At 43.5% G+C, this 23,793-nt stretch overlaps 1 protein-coding gene across 1 annotated transcript in view; it reads left to right on the top strand.

Moving 5' to 3' along the window:
- FGD3 (FYVE, RhoGEF and PH domain containing 3) overlaps nt 1-23,793 on the top strand; it is a 340,862-nt gene that overhangs the window by 280,575 nt on the left and 36,494 nt on the right. Inside the window, exons 15-17 of the mRNA XM_073644555.1 lie at nt 600-662; nt 12,405-12,527; nt 14,856-15,005. Coding sequence (XP_073500656.1) covers nt 600-662; nt 12,405-12,527; nt 14,856-15,005 — 336 coding nt within the window. The remainder of the gene's footprint in view (nt 1-599; nt 663-12,404; nt 12,528-14,855; nt 15,006-23,793) is intronic.

Genomic DNA, 23,793 nt, shown 5'->3' with positions numbered 1-23,793 from the left:
CTTTAGCTGCACTGATATTAGAAAGTACTAGGAGTACAGATGATGGCAGTGATGGGTCAGCTCATCAGCAGTGTCACTAACCCTGGGGATAAACTGCTGCAGGGGATTGTTCTGATAAGCTGAATACTCAGAGGAGGAGACGGGCTGACCCATCACTACCATCATCTGTACTCCACATGAGCACAATCTGATATCAATGCAGATGAAGGCAGGAGATTGTTCTGATTAGCAGAACACTCAGAGGAGCAGACAGGAGCTGACCCATCACTGCCATCATCTGTACTCCACATGAGCACGATCTGATATCCATGCAGATGAAGGCAGGAATATTTTTTTACAGAAATGAAAACAAATTCCCTAATAGAGTAAGTTTAATAAGTTGAAAAATTATAAAAAAATAAATTAAAAAAAAAGTATTTAGTTTAGGCTTTAAGAATGTTGGACAAAATTATGTAAAAAAAATAAATGAAAGTTTAATTTTATGCTTTAATTTTTGATTTTGCATCAATGTTGTTTTACTGTGTCAGAAATATATCTACGTATTGCTATATCAACCAGAGGGAAAAAAATCCAATCTGCTTTTTATCATTCCTGTCCAGATCGCGACTCTGGGGTCATATGATTCAGCGCCAGGATCCGACAGCTGCAGTTCGCCGGGAGGAGTAAGTGTTCTTAATCCCATTATCTGCATTTTAAATGTGTTTTTGACTTAAGACTGAGAATATGCCTGAGTAAGGATGAATATGCATCACGCTTTATGATCCCTGCAGAAGAAAACCATCCGAGTTTATAAATGTCAGAAAATCTTCCATAGACAGTTGCTGGCAATTTGGACCTACCCCATGTTCGTATAGCTTTTACTATATTTATTTAAAACCATAAATGCCAATTCTACTATGTGGCGACCACCATTGTTATCATTGTGGATTAGGAGTTGGAGACATAGTTTTGGCCTAAACTAAACATCCTGATTATCTCACTTGGATTAGTGATCGGCTAAAGCTCGTCCTATTGATAATACAGTAGTATAGCAAATCTGACAAAGCGTTCAGATAGAGAACTCTGTACAGATAGATGATTTAAGGTCCCTTATACATTAGATTAATGGGTTATTCCCAACATGTCTAGAATAGGTGATAACTTGAAGTTAGATGGATCGTGCGCAGTGCACGATCTATCTAACTTGTGCCAGTGCCGAGCTGACAGCCTGCATAGCATAAGGATGCTTCTGCATCCCTATGCTATACAAGCAATCTGCCTGCAAAAAATGAAAGTTCCATAGTGGGGCAAAGTATAAAAGTGAAAAAAAGTGTCAGAAAGTTGGAAAAAAAAAGTGTAAAAATATTTTGAAAAAATGATCTAAAAAAATAAAAATATACTGTATACTGTACCCATAAATAAATATTATTATGAAAAAAAACAATAAACATACACATATTTGGTATCGCTGTGTCCGGAACAACCTGACCTATAAAACTGTCTCACTAATTAACCCCTCTAGTTAACACGGTAAAAAAATAAAAATAAAGCATAATTTTTTGATTCGTTTTTTATCATCATACCGCCAAACAAAAAATGGAATAAAACGTAATCAAAAAGACAAATGTAAAAAAAATGGTACCGCTGAAAACGTCATCTCGTCCCACAAAAAACAAGCCACAATACAGCTCAATCAGACGAAAAATAAAAAAGTTACAGCTCTCAGAATAAAGCGATGCAAAAAAAAAAAAATTTTTCTATAAAATAGTTTTTATTGTGTAAAATCACCAAAACATAAAAAACTATATAAATGTAGTATCGCTGTAAACATACTGACCCGAAGAATAACGTTGCCTTATCAAATTTACCACACGCGGAACGCCATAAAAAAAAAATTGTTTTTTGTTTATTCTGCCTCCCAAAAATCGGAATAGAAAGCGATCAAAAAATGTCCTTTGCCCGAAAATGTTACCAATAAAAACGTCAACTTGTCCCGCAAAAAACAAGCTCTTACAAGACTGTCGGCCGAAATATGGAAAAATGATTGCAAAAACTAGTCTTTGCAAAAAGAAGCGTCTTTTAGTGTGTGTCAGCTGCCAAACATAAAAACCGGATATGAATCTGGTATTGCTGTAATCGCACCGATCCGAAGAATAAAGTCGTCTAATCACTTATACTGCGCGAGGAACGGCATAAAAAATAAACTCTAGGGTTGTGACGCGCCCCCTGGGCCGTGGTTACTCGGTGCCAGGCGGGTCGTTGCTAGGCGAGAGGTCACAGTGGCAGTGACCCGGTCCGTGACCCAGGGCGGTCATTAAAAGGGGATATTTACAGGGGAATTAAAGTTCTTTTATAAAGTTCGTGACGCCACCTCTGGTATGCTGCTAAAGGGAGCTGCCGCTGCGGAGCAGGTCCTTTGGAGCTGTTGTTAATGCAGCAGAGTTGGTTTAGCTCTCCACAGGTAGAGCTTAGCTCCAGGGCAGTGTAGAGATGTTGTAGATGTTATAGGTGATGCTGGGCATTGTAGTGCAGGGGTGATGGTGCAGATAATAATCACAGAGACAGTGGGTTGCAGTCTTCAGGGTCTTTACTCACTGTTGTTGCAATCCAAGTTACAGGTACCGGTGTAACTTCCCTCGTCGTGCTGCGCTTACTCAGGGAGAGGTTCAGCCAACCCTCAGATATCTCCGGAGTACTTAGCGGGACCCCGTTCTGTGTGTTCTCTCTCTCTCTCTCTTGCAGTCTTCCTACACCTCACACCTAGTGTCCCAATCCAGTACCCGCGGGCCTTGTCCGGCGACGTCTGTTCCGTCCCCTGGGTCCTCTATGGCTACCTTCTTGGTGAGACTGATGTGGACTGTTGGCTGCAGGACTTGAAATACTGCAGCCTCCGGTTTCTAGTTAAGACATAAAGTACTCTGCTAGTTGAGGGAGCGGTCCCCTTTGTGCAGCCTGACCCCTCCACCTCCTGGTGGATTCGGGCGTACGGGTGGCCTCTAGCACTGGCCGTACCCCTGGGGTCCCTTCTCAATTCCTGGAGCCTTGCCTGCTCCTTTCCCTCTCTCAGTCCTGGGCCTTTATGACTAGGCCCTCCTCCAGAGCAGAGCTCCTGAAGAGCCTCAGCTCCTTCCACTTCTCCTTCCAGACTCCACACACTCCCAAGATGGTTCCCTCTTTTATATAATTTCCTTTCATGTGCTCCCGATCTACGTCCTCCACCCACACCCACTACATGGTTCCCCCTCACTTGGTTCCCCTCCACTCCAGCCAGGGACCAGGGACTGTGCTCTCCCTTAGGAGCAATCTTGCCCTGCCCTGCTGAAGTGGATGTGTTGGATGCAGGTGTTAGGGTCCCGGGCTGTACTACTTCCTTACCTAAGAGTGAGATACCACACCTCTGGGTGAGATGCAGTACCTCTGTGGTGACCGAACCCTCAGCGGCGCCACAGTTGTGCTAGGGTTATTGTTGTGCCAGGGTTGTAATAGGGTTGAGGTTAGGGTTGTGTTTTGGGTTGTGATTTTTTCAAAAGTAAAGAAAAAAAATAAAAAGATGACGATATGGCGACTAATGTTGAGCGCAAGTGCTCGCTGCTTGAGTTTGCATTAGGTGCTTGGGTTTGCACCGAGTACCATGGGTGCTTGAGTGATATGCTCGAGTCTCTGCCCCAAATGTTTTGCAGCTGTTTAACAGCCAAAAAAAACACACGGGCGATTGCCTGCCATGCACGAGCGATCCCCGCATGTTTTTCTTTGGGTGTCTAACAGCCATGAAACATGCGGGCGGGGAATCAAGCATGTCACTCGAGCACCCGTGATACTTGGTGCATACCTGAGTACCCGATGCAAACTCCAGTAGCGAGCACTTGCGCTCAAGACTAAATGACAACTTATTCAATATGATGACCTAATGTTATCAAATTCTGTGTCGTACCTCTGGGTTCAAAATGTTCACTATACCCCTTGAGGGTATCCTTGAGGGGTCTAGTTTCCAAAATAGTCACTTGTGGGGGGTTTCCACTGTTTAGGCACATCAGGGGCTCTACAAATGCGACATGGTGTCTGCTCTAGATTCCAGCCAATTTTGCGTTCAAAAAGTCACACATTGCTCCTTCCCTTCTGAACCCTGCCATGAACCCAAACAGTGTATTTTCCCCACATATGGGGGTATAGGAGTACTCGGGAGAAATTGCACAACAGTTTTTGGGGTCCATTTTCTCCTCTTACCCTTGTGAAAATAAAAAATTTGGGGCTAAAACATAATTTTTGTGGAAAAATTTTTATTTTTTTTTTTATTTTCACAGCTCTACGTTATAAACTTTTGTGAAGCACCTGTGGGATCAGGGTGCTCACCACACATTTAGAGAAGTTCCTTGAGGGGTCTAGTTTCCAAAATGGGGTCAGTTTGGACGGTTTCCACTGTTTAGGCACATCAGGGGCTCTCTAAACGCGACATGGCATCTGCTCATTATTCAATCAAATTTTACATTCAAAAAGTCAAATAGCGCTCCTTCCCTTCCAAACCCTGCCGTGCCCCCAAACAGTGGTTTTCCCCCACATATGGGGTATCTGCTTACTCAGGAGAAATAGCACAACAAATGGTATGGTGCAAGTTCTCCTGATACCATTATGAAAATGCAAAATTGGGGGCTGAAAAACATTTTTGTGGGAAAAATGGGAAAATTTTTATTTTTATGGCTCAATGTTATAAACTTCTGTGAAGCACCTTGGGGTTGAATGTGCTCACCACACATTTAGATAAGTTCCCTAAGGGGTGTAGTTTCCAAAATGGTGTCACTTGTGGGGGGTTTCCACTGTTTAGGCACATCAGGGGCTCTCCAAATGCGACATGGCGTCCGCTGATTATTCAAGCAAATTTTACATTCAAAAAGTCAAATGGCGCTCCTTCCCTTCTGAGCCCTGCCGTGCACCCAAACAGTGGTTTTCCCCCACATATGGGGTAACGGCGTGCTCAGGAGAAATTGCACAACAAATTTTATGGTCCATTTTAATCTGTTACCCTTGCGAAAATTTGGGTCTAAAGTAACATTTTTGTGAGAAAAAAGTTAAATGTTCATTGTTTTTTTCCACATTCCAAAAATTCCTGTGAAGCACCTGAAGGGTTAATAAACTTCTTGAATGTGCTTTTGAGCACCTTGAGGGGTGCAGTTTTTAGAATGGTGTCACTTTGGGGTATTTTCTGCCATAAAGACCCCTCAAAGTCACTTCAAATGTGATGTGGCCCCTAAAAAAAAATGGTTTTGTAAATTTTGTTGAAAAAATTAGAAATTGCTGGTCAACTTTTAACCCTTATAACTTCCTAACAAAAAAAAAAAAATTGGGTTCCAGAATTGTGCTGATGTAAAGTAGACATGAGGGAAATGTTATTTATTGACTATTCTGTGTGACATATCTCTCTGATTTAAGGGCATGAAAATTAAAAGTTTGAAAATTTTTTGCATTTTTGCCAGATTTCCAATTTTTTCACAAAGTACCGCAAGTGATATCGAAGAAATTTTATCACTATCATGATACAATATGTCCCGAAAAAACATTCTCGGAATCAGTGGGATCCGTTGAAGCGTTCCAGAGGTATTACCTCATAAAGTGACAATGGTCAGAATTGTAAAAATTGGCCTGGTCATTAACATGCAAACCACCTTCGGGGGTAAAGGGGTTATTATTGGGAATAATTCTTTAAAGTCAGCCCAACCTGCCGATTTCAGCAGGAGGTGCTGACCATCTAAGGTGTAAGGAGGTTTCCCAACTTTCCCCTATCAGATGATGTCTTAAAGCCCCCATACACATTTCGCTAAAGCTGGTTAAAACCCACCAGTTTTGACAAGATTGGAAACCAGTCCAATTTGTAAGGAGGACTTCTGACTCTTCACTCTACAGATGATGGGGAAGAGAAGGATCTGGTCTGCTAATTTTCTGCGGCCGATACTTCTTGTTTTCCTTGGAGATGAGCTGCTTCTAGAAAAGTCTGGTAGGTAATTGCTCAAAGAGCCAAGCGTGCGGTGCATGTTTCACATCCACAACATGACAATTTCTCTTGCGGGTACACTGAGTTTTATGTGCAGTTTTTTCCCATAGACTTGCATTAGATTCAGAAAATTCCCAGGTGAAAAAACACACTTGCGTTTTTAGCACATTTCCACTGCAGAAACGCATTAAAAATGCGAGTAAGGCACACATGAAGTTTTGTCAAAGCCAAATATCAGGAAGTATCAAAAACAAGCAGCTTTGTTTAAAACATAACACATAAAAAAGACAAAAAACGCAGCTTCAAAAACGCGATAAAAATGCAAGTAACCTTATTTACTTAATAGGTGCAGAAAATCTGCAACATCAAAAACTCACCAGATACTCATTGTGGGAACTTTCCCTTAACCAACTTCACATTTCTGTGTTTCCAGTACATGATGTATCCCTTTTTTTCATGAATATCACTTGTACCCATTATAACCTATGGTGCCATACACGTCTGTTTGTTTTTTCCAGAAGCACGGATGATATGGGGCCAATACACCTATTGTAAACTATGGGGCTGCGCATATGTCCCTGTTTGCACATGGACCGTGTGTCCGTGTGACCCACACGTAGACATGTCCTTTTTTTTTTCCGGCAGCACAGATGACAATATGTACCACACATTCGCACATGGATGATATCCGTGTGACATGTACTGGAATAGAATGCAGAATAGAAATTTAAAATTTTTTATGTGTTAAAGATGTGCAAAGATGGAGATAGAAAGTTAAATATGAGGTGAATAGATGATAGATATCCTTGAGATATATAATTAGTGTCGTGCGTGTGTAGTTATTATCCTTGTATTAACCTAATAAATAAATGAAAAAAATGAAGTGTAACCAGCCAAGGTAAAGCAGACAGCTGCGTGCTGATATTATCAAGCTGGGAAGGTCCATGGCATTTCCCAGCCTAAAAATACTATCCTGCAGCCACCCTGGAAGTGGTGTATCACACTTGATACTCCAAGTCTGTCACTTTGCCTTGCTCTTCCCAATTGCTCTGGTGCAGTGATAATCGGGGTACCGGTATCATCAGGACGTGTAAAGGGGGCCTTAGGCTACTACTACACTATCAGTATTTGGTCAGTATTTTTTCTCAGGAGTGGGAGCCAAAACCAGGTGAGGAACAATCAGAGAAAAGGTATAATAGAAACAAGTCACCAATTCTGCTTTTATCACCCACTCCTGGTTTTGTCACCCACTCGTGAGAAAAAATACTGACCGAATACTGATAGTGGGGCCGTGGCCTTTCATGTACCAGTCCTGTATTTGGCATCACCTATACAGGGGGTTAGATTGTCCAAGCCTTAGGCTTTTGCTTTTCCTCCATATGCAAGGAATGCATGGGGATTACTGGTAAAGATTTTTGCTATGGCACCCTATGACCTTTGTTCTCATGCACCACTCCTCTCTTAAATTCCTTCTGCAAAGTCCGACCATGCCAGGTTTCTGCGACTGTCCCATTTGGCATGCTTATCTGAGCGGATTGCTGTAAAATCAGTTAATATGGGCCGAGAGCAGAGAACAATTAACAATAATTCAGTTCTGTGTGCGCTCCAGCTGAGATTACCGGATTTATGACCCGGATTTATGACCTGCTGTACAATACTTATTTGATGACACAGATTTGCACATCTTGAATTTGTCCACTAGATGGCAGCAGCAGACAGCCAATGTGATGCCTGCCTAGCTGCATACAATGTGATCTGCCTGGGTGTTCTGGTCCTGCCTGTGAGTGCAGGTAGCGGAGGTGTTATAGGGCTTCAAGATCCTTCTAGAATATTGCCGGTTTCTCTACCTAAAATGACTGATAGTTGGTGATTAATCAATAACACATGCTCAGATTTTTTCAAAAAATGAATTTTGCTTTTATTTGTTCTGAGGATGACAATTCATTCACTGCAGAAATGTATAGTATATTTGTAGAGATATTTTATGACTCTGTACTCCATCGTATCTCTAAAAGCTGATTGTAACATCAATCTGTAGCAGTAATTCACTACGAAGATTCCAGCACCTTAACCCCTTAAGGACCAGATGATTTTTTGTTGTTGCATATTTTTTTTGTTTTACTAAACTTATTCCAAGAGGCATAACATTTCAATTTCTTTGCCCAAATAGCCATACAAGTTTTTTTTTTTTTGCTGGACGAGTTGTACTTTTGACTGGCCCCATTCATTTTACCATATAATGTACTGGAAAATCTGGAAAACATTCCAAGTGAGCTGAAATTGAGAAGAAAAAAAAAAAGCATTTTGCTTTTTGGGTTTGGTTTTTATGGCGTTCATTGTGGAGTAAAAAATTACCCCGCAATATGATTCTCCAGGTCAGTGTGATTATGGTGACACCAAACGCATCATTTTTCTTTTAACTTAAGTAATAAAACAAAAAACTTCTAAGACCTGTAACATTTTAATTTTTTGGGGGTTGATAGAGCTGTGTGAGACTTTGTTTTTTACAGGGAGACCTGACCATTTTATTAACACTATTTTGGGGTAAATACTATGTTTCAATCGCTTCTTACTGCATTTTTTTCTTTTGCAAAATTTTTCTCTTTCAGTTTTTTCCAATCGTGTTAATTAATTTCACAGTTTGATAGATCAGAATTTTATGGATGCAGTGATACCACATACAGGTGCATCTCACTGAATTAGAATATCATCAAAAAGTTAATTTATTTCAGTTCTTCAATACAAAAAGTGAAACTCCTATATTACAGTATATAGAGTCATTACAAGCAGAGTGATCTATTTCAAGTGTTTATTTCTGTTAATGTTGATGATTATGGCTTACAGCCAATGAAAACACAAAAGTCATTATCTCAGGAAATTAAAATAATTAACAAAAAACACCTGCAAAGGCTTCCTAAGTGTTTAAAAAGGACCCTTAGTCTGTTTCAGTAGGCTCCACAATCATGGGGATGACTGCTGACTTGACAGATGTCCAGAAGGCAGTCATTGACACACTCCACAAGGTCCCAGAGTCTGGAGGAAGAGTAGAGAGGCCACAATCCAAGCTGCTGGAGGTCTAGTGTGAGGTTTCCACAATCGGTGATGGTTTGGGGAGCCATGTCATCTGCTGGTGTAGGTCCACTGTGTTTTATCAAGACCAAAGTCAGCGCAGCCGTTTACCAGGAGATTTTAGAGCACTTCATGCTTCCCTCTGCCGATAAGCTTTTTAGAGATGGAAATTTCATTCTCCAGCAGGACTTGGCCCCTGTCCACACTGCCAAAAGTACCAATACCTGGTTTACACACAACAGTATCACTGTGCTTGATTGGCAGCAAACTCGCCTGACCTTAACCCCATAGAGAATCTATTATAGAGAATCTATGGGGTATTGTCAAGAGGAAGATGAGAGACACCAGACCCAACAATGCAGACGAGCTGAAGGCTGCTATCAAAGCAACCTGGGCTTCCATAACACCTCAGCAGTGCCACAGGCTGATCGCCTCCATGCCACGCCGCATTGATGCAGTAATTGATGCAAAAGGAGCCCCGACCAAGTATTGAGGGCATTTACTGAACATACATTTCAGTAGGCCAACATTTCTGATTTTAAAATCATTTTTCAAGCTGTTGTTATAAAGTATTCTAATTTACTGAGATAATGACTTTTGTGTTTTCATTGGCTGTAAGCCATAATCATCAACATTAACAGAAATAAACACTTGAAATAGATCACTCTGTGTGTAATGACTCTATATAATATATGAGTTTCACTTTTTGTATTGAAGAACTGAAATAAATTAACTTTTTGATGATATTCTAATTTAGTGAGATGCACGCGTGTGTATATATATATATATGTGTGTGTGTGTGTGTATATGTATGTGTGTGTGTGTATATATATATATATATATATATATATATATATACATACATATATATATATATATATATATATATATATATATATACATATACACACATATACTGCAAAGTATAGTAAAAGTTGAAACAAGATTAAAATAATAATATATACAAGTGCTTCTCACTAAATTAGAATATCATCAAAAAGTTAATTTATTTCATATATATTGCTTGCATAGTATAAGCGATCAGACGATTGCAAGTTCAAGTCTCCCAAGGGGACTACAAAATGTAGTAAAAAGTGAAAAAATGGCTGGCATTGGTCCTGCCTGCACCCAATATACTGTAGTTCTGCTTCCTGTTGTCACCCAACTTTTTTAAAAAAAACGGAGGAATAGAAAGTTTTACAACCCAACAGAAATTTGGCTTTTGTTCTTTTGATTTTGCAGGAGTGATATGGGGATTGTCCTGTAGTCATTTTTTTTGTTCTTAGTTTATTGACCCCCCTAATTGCTGGGGTTCTAGAACTTATAAATTGTCATCAGTGACATTTTGGAGGCTTCAGCTTTAATAGGAATCAGATGAAATGTAGCCATCGTGGTTGTACGTATCCCTTTTACCAAGCTCTGCCGGGCATCAATCTTACTCGGACAGATTACATTTCATCTCCCTTGTTTTGTGGCCCGTGACTCATTACACATTAAAGTGACTGGTTTTGGGCCAGAGAGAATTGATACATTGTAATAAGCAGAATGTACACGGCTGGCGTCTCCGTCCCCATAAAAAATGGCGTAAAAGTGTGGACTGTGATGGACGCCGGGCTTTGTATATACTGTAGGTGCAGACCACATTCTACAGCGCTTGTTTTATGTATCCTGTGTGCAATGATGACCGCAAGGAGAACAATGTAATTATATTGGACGTGGGCTAGTTGTATAAAGCCAAGGTTGCCCCTCAGTATTTCCTCTTGTGGGGTCAAGACATTTCAGCTGGTCACTGTTGGATCTCTCAACGTTTTCTAATTTGGTTGCATAGTTTCCTTCAGGATCTTATCCTCAAATTTTTGAAGATCACCCAACCCTCATGCTGTCACCTTTAAATCAGATTTATCAACTGACTTTATAGTACAAACTGTATACATTAGTAAGTAGACATCTTAGATCTGCCAAGGTTGCTGTACTTACTGTGAAAATACGTGTCACAATGGCTTTTTAATCCTTTTTTTAAAGTTTAAACTCTAGCCTTTTGTTTTATACCTCCTCGGTGCCCCCCCTCCCTGCTAAGATCTCGCATTGCTCAGTACAAGCTGCAGCTGTCAGGCTGGGAGAGCGGAGACTGAATACACTCATGAGCGCTCTCGCTCTGTATCTTGTCTACTAAAACGACCATTTTAAAAATAGGATTATACCGCCAATTCAAAGTAAGCACATCAGCCTCATCATGTGTAATATATCTATTTAACAAAGTATGCCGTCTTTGTTGTGAAATCTGGCGACCGATATAGTTTAAGCATTGTTTTACTCTTTAGAGGGCTGAATCATGATTGTTCTTCAGGGGCGCACAGCTTCCCTGCCTTCCAGCTTCCTGCTTGCCGGAGACGTTGAGCTTTTGAGCATATACAGTATCCACTGGTCTGAATTGTGCATGCTCAAATGCTGTAAAAAGATGAAGCTTTGCATTTGTAGCATCAAAGGAGCACATGGGAGCTGAAGCTGTCCACATCCAGCGATCTGGTCAGGTTTAGAGCAGTGTTTACAAGTTCTATAGCAAAGAGCTAGGATGTGCAAACTCCTGACCTTGAAAATGGGCCACCTCTGAGACTTAGACTATAAGTCTAAGAATTTTAGACTATAGAATTAAAAAACTTGGAGACGTTTTTTTTACAGGAGATAAATTGCAAAGTTGCTTTTTTTTCTAATGGTTTTGTAATTTTACAATTTTAGCCATTTAATAAGACCATAATAACTCTTTAAACCACTTCTCTGCCTGTCCGATAACACAACAGGGGTCAGGTCCTGCTGCTGATGCCTGATGGAAGAAGCAACCACACTTTCAGTCAATCCCTTTTGCATGTAACACTCACATAAATCAAGTCAATTGGGCAAAATTTACGTAAATTTGCAAAAAATAGTTGGTTGTATTCATTAAACGTCATTACCCTTTTAAAGAAAGGACATCCCAAGACTGTAACAATTTGGCATAGAAATGGTCACGACACTTCATTATGGGTAATCATTTCTTGCCAAAACTTGAAAAAAGATACATGGGCGTAGCTGTAGAGTTAGCCGAGGGCACGGTTGCACCCAGGACCTGGAGCCAGTGGCGTAATTTGCACATCTGTCACAGATCTTTAATGGTACTGATCTTCTCAAATGGGCCAAAGGGATCTTTTGGGGTCCCTTAGGCTTCAGGGCCTGGGTGCGACTGCAACCCCTGCACCCATTGTAGTTACGACACTGCCTGGAGCCAAAAAGACCCTTCTAGAGAGACCAATAAATCTGGATGATACAGTAGTTGGAGAAGCCTTTACTTTGGGACCCTGGAGCTTTAAGTTTTATGTATATTATTTTGTTTTTCCAGCAAGAATCCTTTAGAAAATCAACCAAGGTGAAGCGTGACAAAGAAAAGCAAAGCTGCAAAGGATGTGGAGAGACCTTCAACTCGATTACAAAGAGGCGACACCACTGCAAACAGTGCGGGGCGGTAAGTGTCTGCACGCAACGGGAGCCGGTCTGTGGTCCGTTTCTGTGGATAAAGTGCTCGATCCATTGATGTTGCACGTTTTCTGCAGGGAGACACGTCCTACACATTTATTCCTTAATTCTTGCTAAAATGTAACTCTTCTGGAACTAAACAATCAATGCTGATTACACAAACTCTTTCCTTATGGATTTTGTTGTCGGCTAAATTTCCATAGGGAAGATCGGAGCCGTCTCAAGTGTTTAGATCAAAGAAACAAAGCTATTTGAGTTTAGTCTGTCTGAGTTACTCCTCATCTTACAGTACATCTAAAAGGTTATTCTCAAGTTCTTTAAAGGGATTGGCCACTACTTTTTTTTTGATGGCTTTATCAGTAGGACAGGCCATCAATACCTGATCGATGGGGGTACGACACCCGGCACCTCTGTCAATCAGCTGTTACTGGCACCGGCGGGGGTTTTAGATAACACCAACAATCCTCCAAGAAGACACTAGCCGACTACTAGTACTTCAAGCCTGGACAGGGGAAAATAGAGCTATCACCGGTGACACTCTGGAGACACTGAAGGTATTTAAACATCCAGCAAGGGTGTGTCAATTAGCAGCAGCAGGTAGAGGTCACTGCTAGGTCCTGGAGGGAGAAGGATATCACTACACTACAGAGATGAAAAGATCAATAAGGTGTCTGCAAAGCTAAGCGCAAGGACCTTCTACAGCTGGATCCAGAACGACTGTCTGTCACACCTGACACACCCGTGACACCAATTCATTAACATGTCTGTTGATCTGCAGTACCCGGAAATGATGGAGCTGCTGTTCCGGCAGCATCTGAAAAATTCCGTCCAGTAACAGGTGATCGTGAGGGTTCTTATGGTCTTTAAGTCTATGTTGTCTTACCTCGATAAGATATTTACTGTATGAAACAGATTTTCAGATCACCAGATTTCATATTTCTAACTGCATACCTTAATAAATAGATATTTTAGACCTAATGTGATTGGTAAACTTACTTTGCAAATCATTATCATCCTGATATTAAGGTGAACATTTTTTTGCTAATGTTGGACTAAAAAAAATGCTCATTTTAATATTAGGAGGGCAAACACTTCAAAAGATTATAAAGCCATTCTGACATGGGTTTTCTGAGTAAGTACACCAGCCTCATTAGGTTTGGGAGACACATTTAATAATGTATGTAATATGCATTGTGGAATCTGGTGACATGGGTAATATCTGTATTCAGTGATTTTTTTTTTCCATTACTGAGATAAGAGATGACAGTTAAATGAGGAATGTGGTGATTCAAACAACCACAGTGGTTTTGTCCTGATGAAGAGGTTTGTAAACCTTGAAACACGTTGACATAATAAACCGCATTTATACCACATCTCTGTCTATGATCGCACTTTGGATACTTGGCAGCGCGGATTTTGAATCACCACATTCCTCATTCAATTGCATCAAACCCCATTGGTGGTGCTGCAGCAACCTTCACATGCTTTGTATAGGAGTTGTGAATTTCACAACCCTATCAGTTGAGCTGATTTCTTAACTTTTTATACTCTTTTGCCACCAGATAAGACCCTATTTTGCGCTTCTTGCCTCTCCAGTTTCTCCATTTGTATTTAGGAGGTGACAATTGGTGCGTTTAAAATTCTATGTAGATGGGAGGAGCTAGAGGCCCACACAGATTCTACTGCAAGTTCTCCTAAAATTACAGTTCTTCAAAAGTTTGAACACCAACTGTCACCTTCTATCTTCATAATGGGAAGTCTGCATTCACTAAAGACAGATTTTACCTGTGAATTGAATATGCAAATTGCTGCTTCAGAGAGTAAGAGGACTAGAACTCTAGCGCCACCTACAGCAAGTAGCAATCCTAAAAGTCAATATCGACCCTTTAATGAACCTTGCCATATGACTTGGGATAAAAGCCAAATCAGAAGGCTTGTTAAAGGGACGATATTGACTGTTAGGATTGCTACTGATAGGTGGCACTAGAGTTCTATTCCTCTTCCTCTCTGAAGCAGCAATTTGCATATGAGGAGCATTTCATGGCCTATAAGTCTCCTCACTCTGACTTGCCAGGCCTGGCTTGTCACTCTCCACAAGGAGAAACATTAACCCTTAGATATCTGTGAATTGAAAATTTTGAAAATGAATGATCATTCCAGGAGGAGAAAGATGCCGATTTCTCTGATAAGATATATTACAAAGTTTCTAATCAGTCTTCACTCACCGTTTACGTCTCATAATTTAGTTTGCTCCAATCTGATGTCTGTTCCCATGTCTGTTCATCTAACAGCGTATTGATATTTTTTCTGCTCACAGGTTATTTGTGCAAAGTGTTCTGAATTCAAGCTGCTTGCAGAAAATGCACGAAATAATCGGGTTTGTAAAGACTGTTTCGCCTTGAGCTCTGCTCCATGCAGTCCGGGAGGTGCTGATATCCCTGAAATTAAGAAGAAAACTAATTTAGAGGTAATCTTTCTGGGAGCCACTAACGGGATATTAATTAACGCAGCGTGGTGTTATGGCGTCGGGCCAATAATAGAATTGCTTCTTACCACTTCATTAGCGGCAGTCGTGTGACTACTTTCCATATCTGGTGGTTTTATTAACAAGTTATAAAGACGAACGCCAAAACTAATGAACCACCATCATTAAAAAAGAAAAAAAATTGTAACTTCTTTTGGCGTTTATTTTATTTTTTTTAAATAATATGTAGTGAAAATGGAGGAGAAACCCACAGGACCCACTTAGGACTGCAGGTGACCAATTAGTCACCGTGGATGGCACCAGTTATTGTATTTGCTCTGGTTTTCAGCAATCTCTCATTAGGTGCCTCTAACTGGATTATTCTCACCTTGGATAACCTTCATGATAACCTCCTTTGTCGTTCTTTGCTGATGTAAGAAAAATCTTTTTTTCCTTTGAGCGGTGCTGGAGAAAGCCACCTCTCTCAAGCCTTGACACTTCTTGGACACCTAGTGATGTATTGTTATGTGAAAACAGGATTTAGGATTGCATTTTTTGCCCTAAATCTAAAAGTATTTTTTCAAAAATGTTTGGCAATTATTTTTTTCATATCACAATCTGTATAGGAAAAAAAATTATTAATCTTGTAATTGTCACAGTAGTCACTGGGGATATTTTAGACTCCTACTTCCTGTCCTTTCAGGAAGAGTTTACAGCAGATTCCTTATCAGCAGAGACAGGTCACAACTGATTACACAGGATGCATCTCATCGAACCCTGCTACCCCTTCCCTTGCAATAACCTTTGCACACGTAGCCATGTGTGAAGTACTCGTCTTCCATGCCCCGGCATGCTACATGAAAATTCTGGTTGGGTGTGTGGACTTGTTACTTTGGCAGACAGCATGGTGCCATTGTGTTTGGCTGGCCAGGACCAGAGGTTACGGAGATTAATGAGGGAGAACACAGTGCAAACATAAACTTCTTTTTACTAAACATAAAAGCAGTAAGACCTATGTACAGTACATAGAAAGTATAGATCTTCATGGACGTTTCTTTAGTATTATGGAGCATCATCACACACATTTCCTTCTCTTCTGGAGTTACTCTGTTTTTCTCCATTACTATTTCTTCTCTTAGCACAGCCCAGCCCATTATTCTGGGAGCTTCACCCGTTCTCAATAACCCCTCTACAGTCCAGTAAGCAAGAATCCTAAGCTCCAACCCATGGTATTGCGTCGTCCTCTCTGTAGGAGAGCTTCTGTGTCAATATGGCGGCTAATCGGCTTCCTTTTCTACTGATGCCTCCAAACTATCAAGTGGGGCATTTTCCCTTCTTCTCGCTTTCCTTTCTCTGTTACATTCCATTACCTTTTCCGGTTCACAACTCCGTACCATCCTGCTAGACTTCCTGCCACAGTCCCCGATACATCTTCCTTCTTCCTCTCAATCTCTGTTCCGACTCCAGCCTGCTACTCGCTTCTCTTTCATTTGTTTCTTCTCTACAGGGTCTTACTATCTGCCTCACTCATCTCCGTCTTGCCACAGGGACACTCACTACACACGGTTCTGCTAACCTAGCCAGACCTGAGGTCTGCTACAGCTGCAAGCTGGTCCCTATCTTCTCTTCTATCAGGAAGTCTTCTCCTGTACTCCCATGTAGACACTCCCATTCTTGGCTAGTCCCAACTGTTAACTCTGTATATGCCTCCTAACTATCTGTTGCTGGGCAGAACACAACTTCACTACATAACAAAGTAAACCACTGAGCATGCAAAACAACATAATGCATTATATTAACACAGATTCTTCAAGGGGGTTATGCACAGCATCTTCCCTTTCTTACACACGCTCATTAGATGCTTTACTACAACAGACAGGGTCAGAGTCAATTCATTGCTGCTAATGTACATATGTTGTTTCCTGAAACAACAGGAAGTTAGAGTCTAAAAAAGCCCCAGTGGCCAAAGTGAAAATTGCAAGATTTCTAATTTTTACTTTTTGATACAGGTTGTGATGTGGAAAAAAAACATTGGCAATTTTTTTTTTTTATATATTTAGCACCAAACCTGATATAAAAGGGCACTTGTCACTAGACCAGAACCATGGGCAGAATGAATCAGAGCCTGGCTGTTCAACTGCAGCCAGGTATGTCCTACTCTAAAACACAGGTTTTTCACAGAAATCCACCTGGGGACCATTAGGAGAGACCTTAATAGTCCAGTGTGGCACCCAGCCCGCTTCTCACCGCCCCACTCCAGGTGACTGACCGGTCTCAAGCTATGTACACACATGGAAAAGACCAATCAATAACCAGAGGGGGGGGTTAAAGAAGTTGTCCGGGGGCTGCATCAGACTAGTCATGTCTATTCTTATGGCCCTGTCTGGCTCTTTAAACATGATTCAGGCAGCATGAATCTGACTCGCCCCCTGGGCCGTGGGGCACTCGGAACCGGGCGATAGGGAGACGATGGGGGTAGTAGTGGCGACCCGGTCCCGTGGCTCAGGGTGGTCAGACCAGTGGCAGTCTTTTAGATGTTTTAAGAGATGTCCGACTACGCCACCCGTGGATTGCGGTTATTAGGAACCGCCGCTGCAGGGCAGACCGCTGGGGCCGAGGATGTACGCAGCTGGGATGGTGTGACTCCCCACGGGAAGAGTGCGGCCCCAGGGCAGTGTAGTGGATGGTGGGAGTGATGGTGGGGAGAGCCCCAGTACCGGTAGTGCCGGAGGAGCGAAAAAGCACACAGACAACGTACTGCAGTCCAGGGTCTTTACTCACGGTTAATATCCAAGTCACTTCTGCAGGGAATGACTGCCCGAGCCGTGCGACGTCTACCAGGTGAGGGGCTCGGTCAACTCCCAGACAGCTCCGGAGTATGGCTCAAGACCCCCTTTTGTCCTTTCTCTGGCCTGCCTCACCAGTGACCCACTTTTGTCCAGCTACCGCGGACTTGTGCGGTTAAACGTGGGCCCCGTCCTCCGCTGTCCTATATGGTGCCTTCCTAGCAGGTTTGATGAGGTGTCGCACCAATAAATGATCACGACCTCCGGTCTTTGGCTGAGGGTTGTTTCTCCTCCACCAACTTAGGATCTGGTACCCTTAATCTGCCTGACCCTGCACCCTGGATTCTCGTGGGTTCTTAGGATCCCTTCCACCTTCTTGTTCCTGAGCCTTTCTGTTTCTTCCTCTCTTTCTTTGCTGTTCCTTTCTGTTTCTGTTCCTTTCTGTTCTTGTTCCTTTCTGTTCCTGGCCCTCTCCTCAGGCCCACCTCATGGAGCTGGGCCCCGACTGAGCCACAGCTCCCTGTCAGCCCTCTCTGGCCGAACTCCTCTCTCTTCTCCTCCTGCTTGAACTGACCCAGAACTAAGATGGTGCCCACCTTTTATACCTCCTTCTAGCCATGAGCCCAGGTGACCAGCAACCAATGGTCTCCTACCTACGCTCAGGAACCAACCCCTATCTGCCCCTATAGCACTGGGTGTTCCACCCCCCTCCCCACTCCAGACAGGGACATAGTCGGTCGTGCCTGCACTTCTGTCTAGTGGGAGCACCGTTGAGCTGTCCCTCGGAAATGGGGTGTGTGTGCTGTATGCAGCTAACTGAGCCCTGATCCATACTCCATCCTTACCTGGGAGTGGAATACCACACCTCTGGCAGAGGTGCAATACCCCTGTAGCGGCCGAACCCTCGGGGCGCTACATTCCCCCCTGGTAAACCACAGCACGTCCTCGGGCTGGAAAAGAGCAAAAACAGTTAATTACAGGACATGCAAAACTTTTTCAATAACTTTTTTTTTTTTTTACATCAAAAACGAACGACATTGTTCAATTCCCTTTATGGGAAACACTTTTCTTTGTCATTGTTAATACTACCGGAACTCTTTTATCATATAAAACATTTGCCTTATCACCTAGCAGCATATAAAACTTTCTCATGTAAAACATTTTCAAATACGGCATATTCTTGTATCCTGGCCGCGGTGCAACTTGCGACCAGGTAAAGGTGCAACAGTCCAGTAAACTTGTCTTGAGGTAGATGTTGCGGTTTTTATATAAAACCAGTAGGGGGCGCTTTAGGAAGCGCAACTATATACAAGGGATTGGCCGTTCCCAGTCCTCGGCCGGTTGAAAAGGGGGGATGGCTGCTCACAGTCCTCAGCCTGTTAAAAGGAAGAGGGATGGCTGCTCTCAGTCCTCAGCCAGGTTACTTAGGGGATGGGGCAACAGTCACACAGTCCTATATCAGTCCCAACGGGGACCACACTTTATTCTGGAAACAGTCCCAAACAGTTCCTTTGTACTCAGACGGGTAACTATTTACACTGGTATGCTACTGTTTACTGGTAGCGATACCCTCCAGCCGCTCCTTGCTCCTCATAATCTTCATGCCCGTCCGGGCCCTCTTGGTACTCAGAGTCCGAGTAGTGCTGTTCCTCCTCCTCTACTACTCTGTGGACGTGGAGGGCGTACCATCCCTTCACGCCTTGGTGCCGGGTGTAAGACGCCACGTCCCCAGGAAATACGTCCCACCCTCGATGACCTTCCGGCAGGTGACTCTCCACATCCCTCCTCGTCACGAACACGTCGCTGATGGTCTCAGGGTCTCGGATGAAACCCCAGCCGCGCTCCGTCTGGAACTTCACAACAGACTCGGGGACTACGGGCAGTTCGGGGATCTCGCCGGGCCTTCATTTTCTGCTCCGCGCTCCGGACCTGCAGCTTCTCTTGTTTCACGCGCCGCTCTCGCTGCTCCCTCTCAAACATCTCCAGCTGTTGGCGGCAGGCCTCCCGCCGTTCGGCTGCGTCTGCCCGCGTTTCCTTTGTGAACCCCATTAGGTCCTCCCCAGTGGGGTCCCATTCAAACTGGGCGTCCTCCAACGGTAGCTGGGGGGTTTCCTGAGGCGCCGGAGCATGGTTGAGGGGCTCAGATGGTACTCCAACCCCCGCGGGCGGGCTCCTCCGAAAGCGGGGGTTGACATACTCGGGGGGCCAGATGAAAGGAAGCCCACCCGGACTGGTATGTTGGGCGAAGTGATCTGCGCCAAATGGTGGTACTGCAGAGGCAGGGGGCGCGAGCGGGTTGGCGGCGCCCGGGGGCACATGGCCTTGCGACCAGGCCCGCGCTGGTCGTTTCCTAGTTGCTCCCAGGGGTGGTACAGCAGGGGGCGCTAGGCCTTGCGGCCGGGCCTGCGGTGGTGGTTTACTGAGCACGCCCGGGGTCAGAGGGCACGGCGTGGGGCGGGGCTCACTGGCAGCGTCGACGGCCTGGGGGCCGGTTGATGGCGGTGGCGGCACGGTGTCGACGGCGAGTCCAGGTGCGTACCCCTGTAGCGGCCGAACCCTCGGGGCGCTACAAATCTAGTGACAAATTCTCTTTTAAACAGTCATTTTCTGATGACACTTTTCCTTTAAGATGACAGTGCACATAAGATGGCTGTTGGTTAAATGCATGTTCTGCTGACATCTATTCTACTCGATCCTCCTATATACATGGAGGCTCAGTTTACCGAACTTTGTTCTCGAATATTCAACAGCTGCAGGCTTATGCTGACGCTATATTGAGCTGACAGCAGACAGTGCTGTGTTCTTTGTTAGTTTGTTGCTGTGTTTCATTCCTCTCTAGACTGTACTGTGTGACCTCTTTGGCTTTGTTTGTGTCAGTTTCATTTATAATGGTTATTCTAAGCACTCGTGCAGACGGACGTATTTTCGGCCTGAGTGCGATCCGACAAAACATCAGATCGCACTCGAACTAGTGTTAGTCTATAGGGCTCTGATTTTTTTCCTAGGATAGAGTCAGTCAGAGGAAAAAATCACTGCGTACCTAATTTGGATCCAATATTCGGCCATGCAAGTCAATGAGTCCGTGGAAAATGTCGGACCGCATTGGATGACATCTTAGTGCTGCCCGATTTACATGGACTGACAGAATGGAGAAGATGGAGAATTTTTTTTTTACATCTTCTAATCTGAGAAAATTGGATTGTCCTCTGATCAGAGTGTTATTGGCATAATCGGTCCTATTCTCTCTGGACAAAATACAGTGGGGTGACCTGAGCCTTATGATGATGCAGATAATGGTAGCTGTATGTCCAGAGTGCATTCTCCCACAAGGTCTGAGTGCTGATGATTCTTCTGAATTCTGAAATCTGCAACATTGTGAATGTGTTTTTAATTTGAAGGGAATAATGAGGCGCTGTCAGGCATCTTTGGGGGCAATTTATCTCCCCTGAAAACAAAAGGATTAGGCATATTTCTTCTGAACCTGTATCGTCAGGGAGTTGGGGAGGCCCCATACACATTAGATGGTCCTGGGCCAATGGGTATGTTCGGCGATAAACATGTCTATACCCAGTTTACTAATGTAGTTTTTGTGCCTTTTTGCCTAGTCTTTTATATTTTTTTTAAGGGGATCCATGGTTTGCAGCTTCCTGAAGTGAGATTATGGTACATATTTGCTGCTTTCAATTTGTTGGTAGTTCCAGCCAACATAAGATTTACTTTATAATGTATTTCCTTGCAATTCTATACTATTTGCTGTGAGTAATTGGAAACATTCAGGGTCTGTTTTACAGAAGTGGTCTCTTTGTACGAGCACAAATCGTTGGATTCCAGTTTAACACTTTTCCTGCAATAATGCATTATACCAAGCCCACTAATGGTGTGAACAGGAAAGATCAACCTCCAGATACAGAAATTAAGATAGCCAGCGGAGATGGTGTGTTATGGGTCCGGATGGTGGAACTACTGTGCCGTGGTACAAGGAGGGACCAGAAGGGCGTGACTAAGGGCCTACCCGGACCGACCCTGGCTACACGGCGGCTTAGTCGACTCCGTGAACCAGGTGCCACTCTGGGACCAACCTTGTGTGAGAGCAGGCGACTCGCATGGGACTGACAGCCGAAGCAGACGGGCACGGCTGATGAGCTGGCAGATGAGCACGACTGGTAGGCAGGCAGACAGACAGACAGGCTTGGCTGGCGGGCTGACTGGCGGGCACGGCTGATAGACAGGCTGGTGGGCACGGCTGGAACATGAGGGCTGAAGAGTGTTAGCACACAAACTTCAACATTGTACAGGCACCTCCATCTTGGGGGAGGTTCCTTAAATAACAGGTGTCCATTGGCCGGGGACATTTTTGGACTGCGCGTGCAGCTCCTTTAAGGTGCAGGGAGCGCGCGCTCTAAGCACAGTGCCAGGGAATCTACGCGTGAGGCAGGAAGCGGAGCAAAGGATGCCAGGCCACGGCAGTAAGGGGATCGGCGTCTCTGCCGGGCAGGAGGCAGAGACGGCGATGCTACATGGTGGAATATTGAGCACAATGTTCTTGATTCATCAAAAATGTTTTCGCTAGTAACATTGTGACTTTTAGCGTTTTCATGCCGGTTTCGCCCAAGTGGCTGCAGCTAGGGCGGAACGTGGGTGTGACACCACCTCTCATCCAATTTATGACAATCTGCAGCATTTCTTGCACCAGAAATCTAACTGCCATCCCTAACTGGAGTAAGAGTTCTTTCATGGCTCACGCCACTTGTCAGATGCTCCTGGTTCATCGGATCGCACTATGCTGACACTATGATCAGAGTTTGATCAGTGTGTGATTTGCATAATTAATGCTATTTTCTCGGATGAGAGAATATTTGCTCGACTGCACCTGCCCTTAGGATGAGCCATCAATACTCTGAAACTGGAAACCCCTTGACGGGGGAGAGCAGTGAGCACAAGTTACATTGCTTCCTCCCATTAGAGTTCAGTTCTCCAGGAATTACGTTTTAGAATAAATTTTAAATATTCCCATCAACTTTGACATAACAAACCTCATTAAAGGGGTTGTCCTAAAGAAAGGGGCTCTGAAATGCCTCGTTATAATGAAGTGGTGGCTTTGCTTGTGTGCCACTGCTCCATTCATTGTCTACAGGACAGTGTAAAGCCAGCAATGTGCCCTGCTATCTCCTGCAGCCCTATAGACAATAACTAGAACCACGGCGCACATGCAAGCCCACCTGTTCATTCTTATAAAGCATTTCAGACCAGCTTTCTCTGGATCAGTAGGGGTCTTAGCAGTTGTACCCCCAGCAATCAGCAAGTTATCACCTGTACTGTGGGTACGGAAAGTATTCAGACCCCTTTACATTTTTCACTCTTGGTTTCATTGCAGCCATTTGGTTAATTCTAAAAAGTTCATTTTTTTTCTCATTAAAGTACACTCTGCACCCCATCTTGACTGAAAAAAGTCAAGATTAAATTAATAAATTTGCAAAAATTTCTATATTTCTGTTTATTTTCAGTCAAGATGGGGTGCAGAGTGTACTTTAATGAGAAAAAAATGAACTTTTTAGAATTTATACTTTCCCTACCCACTGTAGTTGATAACCTTCCGAGGAGAAGCCCTTTGTGAAGACCCGGGGTCTTCCGTGAGCATAAAACTATTCAGACAACACAGGGTGAGGGTAAAACAGTGTGGCAATACTTTATTGAACCACCAAACAGACAATAAACATATAGAACAGTCCCAGCAAATACCCAAGGTGGTGCAAAAATTACAAAGTCTTACCATTCCGCTACCCGCCAGGAATACAGCAGCTGCAACTTTGGGAATTCCAGGGCCAACTACCTCAACCAGTGGCACCCTTCTTTGTGTGGACACCTACAGAGAGGAGGTAGTGGCAAGCTTAAGAAGCTGAAAGTCCATTGAGATATGTGGCCAGGAAACATATCCATGGAACCAGGTGACCGAAGGGTCACAATCCTGGTTTCCCCAAACGTCTCCATAGGGTCAGTGATAGTCA

The sequence above is a fragment of the Phyllobates terribilis genome, unplaced genomic scaffold (assembly GCF_046119375.1).
Source record: "Phyllobates terribilis strain yellow unplaced genomic scaffold, ASM4611937v1 Scaffold_8__6_contigs__length_399053987, whole genome shotgun sequence".
Lineage (NCBI taxonomy): Eukaryota > Metazoa > Chordata > Amphibia > Anura > Dendrobatidae > Phyllobates > Phyllobates terribilis.
This window is presented reverse-complemented; position numbering and strand designations above follow the sequence as displayed.